At 49.7% G+C, this 12,251-nt stretch overlaps 1 protein-coding gene and 1 non-coding gene across 6 annotated transcripts; both read right to left on the bottom strand.

The window, feature by feature from the left end:
- Nucleotides 1-6,551: 6,551 nt before the first annotated feature.
- On the bottom strand, nucleotides 6,552-6,625 carry TRNAN-GUU. The gene has a single exon. It is a non-coding gene; the product is annotated as a tRNA-Asn (tRNA).
- Nucleotides 6,626-9,320: 2,695 nt separating this feature from the next.
- On the bottom strand, nucleotides 9,321-12,251 carry LOC106698230 (protein S100-A15A). Of its 5 annotated transcripts, none has more exons than XM_023759214.1 (3): nucleotides 11,511-12,245; nucleotides 10,879-10,954; nucleotides 9,321-9,664 (listed from the first exon to the last, which is right to left on the bottom strand). In XM_023759214.1, the coding sequence occupies exons 1-3, from the start codon at nucleotides 11,658-11,660 to the stop codon at nucleotides 9,588-9,590; spliced, it is 303 nt and encodes a 100-aa protein (XP_023614982.1). In that variant the 5' UTR covers nucleotides 11,661-12,245; the 3' UTR covers nucleotides 9,321-9,587. The 5 variants fall into 5 exon arrangements, 4 of the variants coding, with proteins under 4 accessions (XP_023614982.1, XP_023614981.1, XP_023614980.1 ...); XM_023759212.1 differs by lacking the exon at nucleotides 9,321-9,664 and adding an exon at nucleotides 9,678-10,265 and having other exon boundaries at nucleotides 11,511-12,251; XM_023759213.1 differs by lacking the exon at nucleotides 10,879-10,954 and having other exon boundaries at nucleotides 11,511-12,234.

Raw genomic sequence — 12,251 nt, 5'->3', positions numbered from 1 at the left:
CCCAAACCTCGGACTGTTTGTGGCTTGGCCAACCAGTCAGTCCGAGGCTTAACCCCATAGCCGCTCCCTACAGGCATTGGGCTGGTGGCAGTGACCCGTTTGTTGACAGGCTTTACAGGACATGTTAACTTACGGTTGGTAGTGCCTGTCTCTCTAATTTACCCATCTTCAGGAGTATCAGAGTTATTCTTGTGTTTCTGCTCATTTAAAAATATTTGTTGGGCTTTGAATTAGAAATAACATTAATATGTAAATTAATTTGGGGAGGGATTTGTATCTTTATGTCATTGAGTTTGTTTTTTTTTAAATATATTTTATTGATTTTTTACAGAGAAGAAGGGAGAGGGATAGAGAGTTGGAAACATCGATGAGAGAGAAACATCGATCAGCTGCCTCCTGCACATCTCCCTCTGGGGATGTGCCCGCAACCAAGTTACATGCCCTTGACCAGAATCGAACCCGGAACCCTTCAGTCTGCAGGCCGATGCTCCACTGAGCCAAACCAGTCAGGGCTGTCATTGAGTTTTTCAAACCATAAATTTGGTATATCTAATCAATTTTTTGGTGTTCCTTTCATAGCATTCATAAGTTGCATAGTTTTCTCCATATATCTCTTGGACAGATCTTATGGGATTTCTTCTTAGAGGTGTGTGTGTGTGTGTGTGTGTGTGTGTGATCTTTGCTAATTCAAATGGTAATTTAAAATTTGTAATTTCTAAATGTCTGCTTATGGTGTAATGGAAATGCAGTTGATTTAGGGAGCAATGATTTTATATCCAGACTAGAGGCCCGGTGCACAAAATTCATGCCCTGGTGGGGGGTCCCCTCAATCCTGCCCCCTCTTGCAGTCTGGCAGCCCTCAGGGGATATCTGACTGACGGCTTAGTGCCATCAGACATCCTTAGTGCTGCTGCAGATGCAGGAGAGGCTCTGCCACTTCCACTGTGCTCCCGTGAGCCAGGCTTCTAGCTGAGCGGTGCTCCCCCTGTGGGAGCACACTGACCACTGGGGGCAGCTCCTGCATTGAGCATCTGTCCCCTGGTGGTCAGTGTGCATCATAGCAACCAGTTGTTCTACTGTTAGGTCGATTTGCATATTAGCCTTTTATTATATAGAATACTTAAAATGTTTTCCAGATTATTTAATTGCAGATTCTCATGTCTTTTTGGTAGACATTCATATTATCTTTAATTGTTATAGAGCTTTATTTCTTCCTTTTCAATACATATATGACTATTTTCTGTAGGATTTTGGAAGATACATTTTTTTAGGAAATGATGCTTTCTAAGTTTGCTAAATCATTTCACTGAATGCTTTTTCTCGAAAAATTGAGAAGATACTTTTTCTCCTTAAATCTATTAATGTGGCTAATTATATTTATAGATTATCTGCTGTTTAAAAAAAACTTACATTTCTGAGTAAATCTAATTTTATCATGATTTATTAGAAATTTTTCAGTGCTGATGGATTTGACTTGTTAGTGTTTTGTACTTAATATTTCTGCACTTATATTTATCATAAATTTCACCAGAAGTTTGTCAATGCTATTAGTCTTTTCAAAGAACCAACTTTAAACTTTGCAGATTACATATATTGTATCTTGGGTTTTATATTTTCATTATTTTGCTCTTATCTTTATTATCTTCCTTCTTCTTTCTTTGGATTTTTTTCTATCCTTTTTCTAATTTTAAGTTTCATGCTTAGGTTATCAATTTTAGCCTGTATTCACTTTTAACATAAGAGTTTCTTTGTTATCCTAAGTACTATTTTAGCCAAACCCATAAATGTGGATTTATAATGTCTCAATTATTGGTTACTGATAAGTGTTTTAAATTTCCTTGACTTTTTAAATTGAGTTTTTTATATTGTTTGCGATTTTTTCTTTTTTCCATTTCCCTCTTCTCGTCATTTGTAATTTTTACACACTATATCTATTCTTAGTGATTCTCCTACAAGTGTATCTTATATGTTTTTCATATAAGAAATTATAAAGATAATCACCAAGATGAAATAGAGGAGAATCCTTTCACCAATTCCATGCTCTCGGCAGTGGCAACGGAATATTACCAAAAGTTCACGGCTGTGGAATCCTAATGTGTAGAATGTTTTCTGTTCCTCTATTTTATCACCTTTTCCCCCAAACTATTTCAACTTATGGCAAATCTATCTATGAATATGCTGACTATCTGCACACTATCAATTCTTTCAACATTAGACAGATATGCCAAAAAAATGAATAAATAACCTCCTTTATAACAACATAACCCAGAATTTCTCTAAGAATTTTACTGTGGCCCTGACCGGTTTGGCTCAGTGGATAGAGCATTGGCCTAGGGACTAAAGGGTCCCAGGTTCGATTCCGGTCAAGGGCATGTACCTTGGTTGCGGGCATATCCCCAGTGGGGGGTGTGCAGGAGGCAGCTGATCGATGTTTCTCTCTCATCGATGTTTCTAACTCTCTATCCCTCTCCCTTCCTCTCTGTAAAAAAATCAATAAAATATATTTTTTTAAAAAAAGAACTTTACTGTGAGTAATATAGCTCTGTCCCTCAATATTCTGAGGAATTAATGATGAAAATGGTGGTGATGTTTTCCTTGTAATAACCAATGAGAGGTGGCATATTGGAGTGCTGGCAAGGAAATGTTGCTGTGAGTAAAATGGACAGTTTGAAGAACATTTTCCAATGCAATACTATTTTTCAGCTGGAAGCTTCCATTCTCGTGACTACAGCTCCTCCCCCACAATCCAGACAATAAGTAACCTTCACTCTGTGATCAAGGTTTGTGGAAGTCAGACCAGTTTTTCTGAACTTGCAAAAGCTCTCAGCTCTCCGAAATACTAGGGGTTAGGTGGGTGTGGATTGATGGGCTCAGCAAAATTTTGTCATGGGAAAAGTTATTTGAATGAAAATCTTACACTTGTGAGAATCATAAAGATCACATAAGTGGCCTTAATCCTTGCAAATTCCTGCACAGTGACTGTTTTTTATGGTTGTATCCAGTCTACATGGGTGAGGTTGGCTTTTACTCATAGTGTAACTTGTTTCTTGCCACCACAGCTTAATTTCTCTTCCTGAAATAGCCTCTAGGCTGTTTCTTAGCAGGAAGTGAAAACAAAACTTATTTTAAAGGCAGGATAACAAAAATTCAAGCAGAGTCATCCATCTAAACAGGGCTGGAATACTCCAACATTTTTCCCTAGATGAGAACATCTTACTATGATCTCCATTTTATCTTTGAGAAATAAAGCTAAAAGGGGTCAAGTAACTTGATTATCATCAAAAAGTTAATTAATGGTGCAGACACGTAAACTAGAACCAAGTCTGGTTTTGTGCAGTAGTGATATAATAACTATAAGATTTAATAGAAACAGAATTATTGCTAATTGACCCAAGTATGCTTCCCTCTGCACTGCAACTCAGGAGTCTTTTCTCAGGCAATTAGCAGCTTTATCATGTGGAAGTGGAAGCAGCCGAAATTTAGTCAAAGCCAGGTTCTTTCTGGGGAAAATTTGATCCTGGCAATAGAGGTGTAGTGAGAGGCAAGAAATAAAGCATTTATGGCTTAGCACTTGGTAGGGGTAGTAAGTGTTGTATTATCTTCTGACTTGTCAGAGGGTGAGCGCAGGCTTTGTGTAGTCAAAAGGAACAAATTTTCTTTACAATTTAAGACATCAGGATAGAACTCCATAAGGCCCTATTCAAGAGAGCATTCCAGACTGGATCCTCTGACCGCCCTCCTTCGCACCTGACTCCATGAGGATGCTACAGCACAGGTGTAATGCCTGGTTTATGTCAAGGTTTTCTGTTGAACACTGTCTTGGAAGGAAGGAAGGGAGCATTGAGGTGGTTCCTAAGTCATAACCATATCTTTTCCCATTCCACTACTCACTTCTAGATTCAAGTGTTGGTGTTTTTGATCTTAGAGACATTGAAGTCCCCAACATGGCCCACACTTGAGTCCGGTCTCTACAGTTTCAAAAACTATGGTCTATGAGACGAAATGAAACAAATGAAATTAGAAGTCTAAGAGTTCAAGAATTTCCTAAGATCATATCATTATTTTTGTTAACGTAAAAAAACAACAACACACATTGAAACCTGTAAAGAATTTTTGTGAGTTTATTTGAGCCAAACTGTTGACATATGCCAGGAAGCAGAACCTCAACGAATTGAGATAATGCTCTGGAGAATGGGGAGTTCATACCTTGTTTTTATAAATTTACCATCAAAAGGAAAATACGTAAGTGGGTTACATGAAATTCATTGGTAACAGATTAAGGAGGTGGGATAAAGCAAAGGGGCCGGGGAGAGACCTCTGGGATGGGCTAAAAGTGAAATGATGGACATATGCTTCTTTTACACAGATGGATACAGGATAGTTTAACTTAGTTAACAGTTACTGATGATTAACTTGATAACAATGAGGGAATGTCCTGGTGCCATTGGTTGTGCCCTGAGGGGTCCGGGGGGGAAAAAGGGAAGTTACAAGTTACCCAGACATTTGACAGATATGTTATCTTAGGGGCAAAAAGACAAATGGGCTCAGTAAAGATCTAAGTTGATCTTTGTCAGGGAAAATACTGGCCTAGAACATGACTACCCACTATAAGCCGTTTGTAGTTAAATACTTAATCTCCAGACCATCTTTTTTTTTAAATATATTTTATTGATTTTTTACAGAGAGGAAGGAAAAGAGTTAGAAACATCGATCAGCTGCCTCCTGCACATCTCCTGCTGGGGATGTGGCTGCAACCCAGGTACATGCCCTTGACCGGAATTGAACCCGGGACCCTTCAGTCTGCAAGCCAACGCTCTATCCACTGAGCCAAACCGGTTTCGGCCAGACTATCTTTTGTGGTTATTTTAGGTCTCTGAGTTTGCAAGACTGCAATGCAGGCCTCCTCTGAGCTTGTCAGGTTAGCATGTGGCCCCTTTCGTCCACATTCTCCTGGCTTTAGTTAGGAATATGGTTATCCTAGCTCAAACAGAGGGCATTTGGCTCAGTTTAGAAAATTAAGCTGGGGCCCGGCCAAGGTGGCTCAGTAATTGAGCGTCAACCTATGAACCAGGAGGTCAAGGTTCGATTCCCCGTCAGGGCACGTGCCCAGGTTGCAGGCTCAATCCCCAGTGTGGGGCGTGCAGGAGGCAGCCAAACAATGATTCTCTCTCATCATTGATGTTTCTATCTTTCTCCTTCTCCCTTCCTCTCTGAAATAAATAAAAGTATATTTTTTTAAAAAGAAGAAGAAAAAAACTCAGATGGGGAAAGGCCATTTCCTATATCAGATTTGCAGGACCCTCATTTTCACAAGCCCCCGGCACAGAGGTAATCACACCTGTGGCTCTTGAGTCCACTTAATTCCTTATTGCCACTTATAACTGAAACTGAAAACAGAGGGGAAAAAGCGGTGGTGTGACCTGAGCTTTCACAGAACTGAAAGGAGAAGCAACAGCTCCATCACTGCCCTTTTCTCTACTCCCGGTACTTGCTGACTGCTAATACTTTTGTGCGGCCTTACATCTATTCTGGGTTTGGCTGCTGTGAGGGCCATGAGAATTTGCCTTGCAGACCTTCCTAATAAGTGGAGCTTAATTAACTGAGGGCTGCAGCTGCAATGCTTTAAAATCTATCTCTAAGGCTGTGGTTCTCACATTAGAATCACCTGAGAATCTTTCTAAAATCCTAATTTCTGGGCCTCATCCTCCGGAAATTCTGTTTCTTTGTTATGGGGTGGGGCCACAACATGAGTAACAACGAAACAGAATTTCCGGAGGATGAGGCCCAGAAATCAGGATTTTAAAAAGATTCCCAGATGATTCTAATGTGCAGCCAAGGTTGAGAACCACTGGTCTAGGTCCTCCACCAGGTGGTGGTCCTGAAATCCTGGTGGTTTATATTGGGTGATCTTCACGTGAACTCAACAGTTCAATTCGGAAAGCATGGTTGGGACCTGTGTTGAACGTTCAATATTTCCAAACAGACAAATGCCTGAAGACGTCAGCCTTTGCTAAGGTACTTGCTGAAGCGTGAAAGTGTGATTAAAGTGTTAAACTTGAATGGGATCGAACAAAATAAGCGACCACAGCAGGAACCGGAGGACACCAAAGAAGAGACAAAAGAGCTTGACCTGTGCGCACAGGTCGGGCACATCGGAGCAGAGGGGAGGGAGGGCGTGGAGAGCGGTTTCTGGGTCGTTGGTCCAGACCCGAGAGCACCGACCGCCCTCGCGGCGCGGGTCCGAAGCCTGGGAGGGGCGGCGTCCACACCGCTGGGGGAGGGGAGGAGAGATGCCTGGGACTCAGACGCATTATTTGTAACCCCACAATCACGGACACAATTTAATTTAAAAAGTATAAGGCACGTGTTCAAAAAAACACCATGACAAACAAATGAAGCTTTCTGGATCCCTGGGACTGTTTTACTAAAACCTTGGCTGCGGATCTCCTGTTGTGCAAGAGACACAGAAGACAAGTGGCTCCTATCGGGTTATGGGTGAGAGAGAAGGTGTGGAGAGGAGCCAGCAAGGCCTAATTTAAGAATAACAAAGGCGTCCCTGGGTGGGCTCGAACCACCAACCTTTCGGTTAACAGCCGAACGCGCTAACCGATTGCGCCACAGAGACCCACGGGAATAACTGCTCTCTAGGCAACATAGAGCCATCAGGCTCTCAGACACCGCTACGCGGAGCCGCCCCTGTTACGGGACCGATGCCGTGCAGACTCTAAACCTCCGAAAGCGTGACAGGTGGTGCCCGGCCTGGCTCCGCTTCTGCTTCAGATGCCTGCGCCCCGGACGCCCGGCGGGAAGGAACCCAGACCACAGTGCGAGGGGGAGCTCACAGTGTAGAGCTGGAAAGACAGAATCCTGGTGGCACTTCAGTTCCTGTTTCCAACTGTACTAGGGTCCTTTTTGCACTTGGCTTCGTGTGTTGTTGTTTTTTATCTCATTAACCAGATTCTATTCTGAAATATTTTTGAAATATAGTCGCGAACTTTTCTCACTTATCTGTGACTTTTCCCCTGTACAGCCAGAATCACCATCCATTGCCAGGGGTGCTCAGCTTTTGACTTCCGAAATAAGCTCCCAAAGCTACTTTCAGAGTCAACTGATGTGAATGAAGCTTTTTTTTTATAAAGAGATTTTTTTTTTTTATGGAGGAAAATATTTTCTTAGGAATAAAAAATCAAGGACCTGAAGAAGGTCAGATGGATAAAAAAAAGAAAGGAAAACGTGTCCATATAAATAGATTTAAGAAATAATCGATAAAACATTTTGTTATTTAATATATCCGTGTCTCCGCTTCTCCAAATTGAGATAATAATAAGAGTGGCCACATACTGTTTTTTGTTCCTATTAAATGAGTCGAACTATTTAAAGTGCTTACAACAGTGCCTCCCAACTGGGTCTGTTGGGAAGACATGGAGGTGACAGGACATGGCCCCTGGCTTGGTGGAGGACACAGACAGCAGCCCCACCACGGAGCAGCATGACACACATCTCCACGGGGAGTTCAGGCCCCAGGGAGGGCAGGAAAGTCCAAAGGGAAATGGGTGGGGGCCCAGCTGAGTCCCAAAAGGCAAGTGTTGGCAGACGGGCAAGTGTGGAAGGGATGGTGATGGGGCCCCATTTACAGGAAAGAGCTCCTTCCTGTGTGTGTGTCCGAACAGATCTGAGCAGGCCCCTCCCAGGCTGACAAAATCAGGACTGGCAGGCAGGGCCGTGAAGAAATCCCCCAGGAAGGGGCCGGAGGAAGGCGAGGAGGACGGGGCTGAGATGTCCCCTTAGTACTCAATGGCCTGTGAAACCCAACTCGGTTCCGATGAAACGGGCAGGAAGAATCCTCCCTGGGCCCGGGAAGGACGGCCTGGGTCTCTGGACGTGAGGACGAGGCCCACAGGGATTCCAGGCAGGTTCCTGTATTCCTCCCTCCAACACGGCGGACCACCCACTGTGTGCTGACACTGGCCCGGTGGGAAGGATGGCCCCTGGCTTGGTGGAGGACAGACAGCAGCCCCACCGCGGTGCAGCAGGACACACACCTCCACAGGGAGTTCAGGCCCCAGGGGGGCGGGGGGCGCAGGAAGGTCCAGAGGGAAATGGGTGGGGGCCCAGCTGAGTTCCAAAAGGCAAGTGTTGGCAGACGGGCAAGTGTGGAAGGGATGGCGACAGGGCCCCACCAGGGAGCAGCAAGGCAAAACCCCCTTCAGAGCTTGACTGACAAGACACAAAGGTCCCCACTCAACCTGCAGGGCACTTCTGCTCCTCTGTGATACACAGACCCAGCTGGGAGAGAGCCAGCCAAGGCCCTTAAATGACACACACACACACACACACACACACACACACACACACACACACACCCCGCCCCAATCACCTGCACGGGGGAGCAATGAGGATGATGGCCCATCATTCCCTTAAAACTCATTGTTTCTACCACAGTAACTTTAGGACGTGGGTTCCCAGACAATCCTCAGAGAAGAAACCCACCAAGATGAGTCCTCGCAGGGCCCGAGGCAGAGGAGACCCTCCCAGAGAGATTCTGCATCGGATTCCCGAGCTCTCGGAGAGAGAAACACAGACAACACAGACAGGGCGGGGCAGGGCTCAGCTGGGAGGGGTCAGGGGCCAGGGAGGATTTGGATCCGTGAGTCACCAGCAGCCCTAAGCTGGAAAACACCACGTCTATCATCATTTTTTATTAGTAAAACCAGACCCAGCCCTCCTTCCTCCAGGAAGACTTCCCTGATTGACAGTCACCCACGTGCCACTCATCGCTCTTCCCCCTAACAGGCTGGATTGTTGGCTCTGCCCTGGTCCCCGTCCGACTCAACTTCACAAAACCCACCTCATGGTCTACCTCCCAGACTGGCCCTGACCCCGCCACCCCAGGCAATTGCCAGCATCATCTTCCCGCCCGTCCAGGCCCCTTCCAGGCGCTCCGTTTGCACACTGATCCTTGGGGCTCTCATCCAGAGACAGAGACCTTCAAGCCAGGGTCCATGTCGAGTGTGCCTCTGCCCTCCTGTCCCGTCCCACCATGTAGGTGCCTGAAGGAGTGATCAGCATCTCGTGTCAGAGGCTCAGCTCCCCAAAGAGAAGACTCCTCTCCCTCAGACAGAGGCTGAGAGCAGGGGCTGCCTCCCCCCTCAGACAGGGGCTCCTGGGGCCAGGGGCTGCCTCCCCCCTCAGACAGGGGCTCCTGGGGCCAGGGGTTCTGTCTGTCATCCAAAATAGATGACCGCCTATTTGGGGATCCAAACCTCCCCTCCTGGACCCATGGCTGACGCCCTAACCATGAAGAGAGAGACACCAGAAACTGCTGTGAAGTTGCTTTATTCTCTTCCTTCCCTGGTGTCCTTCCACACCCATGCACATGCCTGCGCACACACATGGGCACACGCAGACACGCGTGGCAGAGCTCCACTGGGCCGCCCGGCTGGGTCACGTGGCTCCTGGGGCAGGCCTGGGAGGCTGCCCGCTCCCTCTAGTAGAGGCTGTGCTGGGCGCAGTAGTGGGCGCACAGCTGCCGGTGGTACTGCAGGTGGTAGTCCCTCAGCAGCTGGCCCAGGACGTACAGGAACTCGTCAAAGCAGATCTGGTTGTCCTTGTCCTTGTCCGCTGCCCGGAACAGCTCGGTGATGAAGTATGGCTTCTCCCGGCCCTGAGGAGGGGCAGAGGGTCAGCCAGCCCCCAGGCACTCGGCCCGGGCAGATGGTCCGGCTCCACCGCCCACTGGTGAGGAACTTGGCCCTGCCTGCCAGGGGCTCGCGGGAAACAGCTCCTCGCTCACTCGGTGGCCAGGACACTGCGCGGCAGAATCAGGCAGAAGGGGCACAGGGTGCCGGCACCTGGACCTGGGCCGCATGGGCAGACAGATGGTGCAGACTGGGCACCGCTTGCTGGCTGGCCGGCTAGTGGCTGAGCAGGGCTGCCCTCTGCTGGGGGCTTTTAAGCCTGTCTTCCCAGCTGCACATACACCCTGCAGGGGCCGCCCAGCCTGGGGCTGCACACCGGGAGCTGTGGAGTCACCGCCCACCTGTCCCTCAGGCTGCACCTCCAGCACCATTGCAGGTCGGCACCCAGTGGGTCGGATTCCCGCAGGGCGTGCCATCCGCCCAGGATTGTTCATGGCAACTGGCCTGTGTCCTCAGGGAAGTGCAGAATGGGGGAAGGCCACCGCCATGGGCCCTGGGACTGTCCGATGTCCCAGAGCAGTGGCCCTGAGGGCTCAGGACCGGGGGTGGCATAGGAGAGCAAAGGAGCTTTCGAGGTGGAAGGGACAGCAGGGAGGAGGTCAATGGTCAGCGTGCATGGAGGAGACAGGACAGGCGACGATGAGGAGAGCCCCGGGCAGGGCAGGGGCAGTGAAGCAGGTTTCAGCAGGATTGGGCTGGAGGCGGGGACCCAGGGTGCAGCCCTCAGAAAGCCTCCGGGAGGGAAGTCACTGCCTCAGGAAACAGCTGGGGGCCTGGAGGGCAGCTCCCACCCTGGGGCAGACTGGCACCCTCTGTCCCCCCCACCACCCTCCACCAGCTACTTCCTTTAACCTGTCCCCTCCACAGAGCTGGCTGACCCCACAGAGCACAGGCCTCCTGCCTGGGGCAGCTCTCCCAGGCTCCCCTCACTCAGCCCACCTGCCCAGGCCGCCATCTCCGCCCTGTGCCCAGGTGCCTGCCCCGTGGGCCCCGTACCCAGGTGGAAAGGTTTCCCTAGAAACAGGGGCCTAATCACAGTCCCCCCGTCCCTGCTCTGTGACCTCGTGGCTGCGCTCCGATAAGCCCAGGACCAGACTCTCCTCTGATGTTCCCCAAAGGGAGGCAAGGCAGACCCGCAGGGACGAGGGGTGCTTGTCCCGGATGAGCAGCCTTGACTCACCCGGGGGCATGGCACCGAGGACAGACACTCGGGTTGGCCTTGCATCCCCAGGAGCCGGGTAATCACATGGCTCGTCCTGATGGCAGAGGAGATTCCAGGCCTGAGCAGGGTGGCTGAGCAGCCTAGACTCGGGGCTGGGCCCCTAGGCTAGTCTGAGACAACCTGGGACAAGAGGGGGAGGGGAAGCTCCATTTCCTACCTGCCCACACCTCGTCCCTCCTGGCTCCCCTTTAACCCATCGATCCTCCCCAGCGTGGGGGTGGGGAGGAGGAGGCTGTGCTAGACCCCAGGAGAAGGGGCTGGGCTCGAGGAGCAGGCTGGGCAGGGCCGAGGGGCAGAGGGAAGGGTTAGGACCTGTTCTCAGGGGAAGCAAAACAAGCAGAGCAACAAAGGGCTTTGGGGTTCGGATGGCGTCTCAGGGATTAGCGACGCTTGGGCTGGAGTGGGGCCAGGCAGGGAGTCTCGGGAGAAAAAGCCGCCAGGGCCGTCCTCCCTCTGGCCGCTGATCCTGCCTCGGCCCTCCCCTCCCCTAAGTTCAAATGCTCCTGGGAGATGCTCCCCGTACCAAACCCTCACTTCAAACCCCACAACCCACCCTCCACTCCACCCACCTGCCCCCAGGCCCCGCGCACCAGGCTCTCCATGAAGCGGGGCACGTTGTCCCTGAGCAGGGCCTTCAGCTCCTCCAGGGACAGGGTCTCCACGTCCCCCTCCCGGGCCGCGTACTGGTGGTAGCTGTGGATGATTTGGAAGAGGGATTCCTCGACTGGCGTGTCCGTCATGGCAGCGGGGCCCTTTGATGGCCGCGGGACAAGGGCCAACTCCAGAGATGTGGAGGTGGAGCAGCTGCGGACAGTGGAGAATCCGGGAGAGAGAGCAGCACCTCCTCTGGGCCAGCCCTTCCCTTCCTGCCCACCTTGTCTCAGGCCCCTCCCTGCCCATCCTCGGTGCCTCCAATTACCGCAGCCAATGTTGTGACTCCTCACAGGTTCCTGGGCAGCACAGCTGAGCCTTCACTGCATTCCTGGGATGACATCACACGCACTTGCTCCCTAAGATGCACTCAGCCAGTTTCAGGGACCCACCTTCCCTCAGAGCCTGATCTGAAGCATCTCAGACCCACACGAGGTCACAAGGTTATCCATCTCCCTGCCTCCAGCTCATCCTCCCAGCTCCAGGGCTTGGGTGGGGCTGCACACACAGCTCCAATACATCTCCTTGCATGTCCTACCTCAATTAGTGAACCCCCAGACTCCACCGTCATGAAGGACAGTCACTCATCCGACAAATATTTCTCGAGGCTCCGCAGCGTGCCAGGGCTCTCCAGGCAATATGAGTAGGACACGCGGCCAGCTCACAGGGCGGGAACGAGT

This window comes from Myotis lucifugus, unplaced genomic scaffold (assembly GCF_000147115.1).
Source record: "Myotis lucifugus unplaced genomic scaffold, Myoluc2.0 scaffold_151, whole genome shotgun sequence".
Classification (NCBI taxonomy): domain Eukaryota; kingdom Metazoa; phylum Chordata; class Mammalia; order Chiroptera; family Vespertilionidae; genus Myotis; species Myotis lucifugus.
Note: the sequence above shows the minus strand (reverse complement) of the source record. Positions and strands in the feature narration are given on the sequence as shown.

Coding starts and splice junctions, on each gene's coding strand:
- LOC106698230 (XM_023759211.1), bottom strand. CDS start 11,660: ATGACGGACACGCCAGTCGAGGAATCCCTCTTCCAAATCATCCACAGC. Junction 10,955..11,510: donor CCCGCTTCATGGAGAGCCTG/GTGCGCGGGGCC, acceptor CTCTGCCATCAG/GACGAGCCATGTGATTACCC.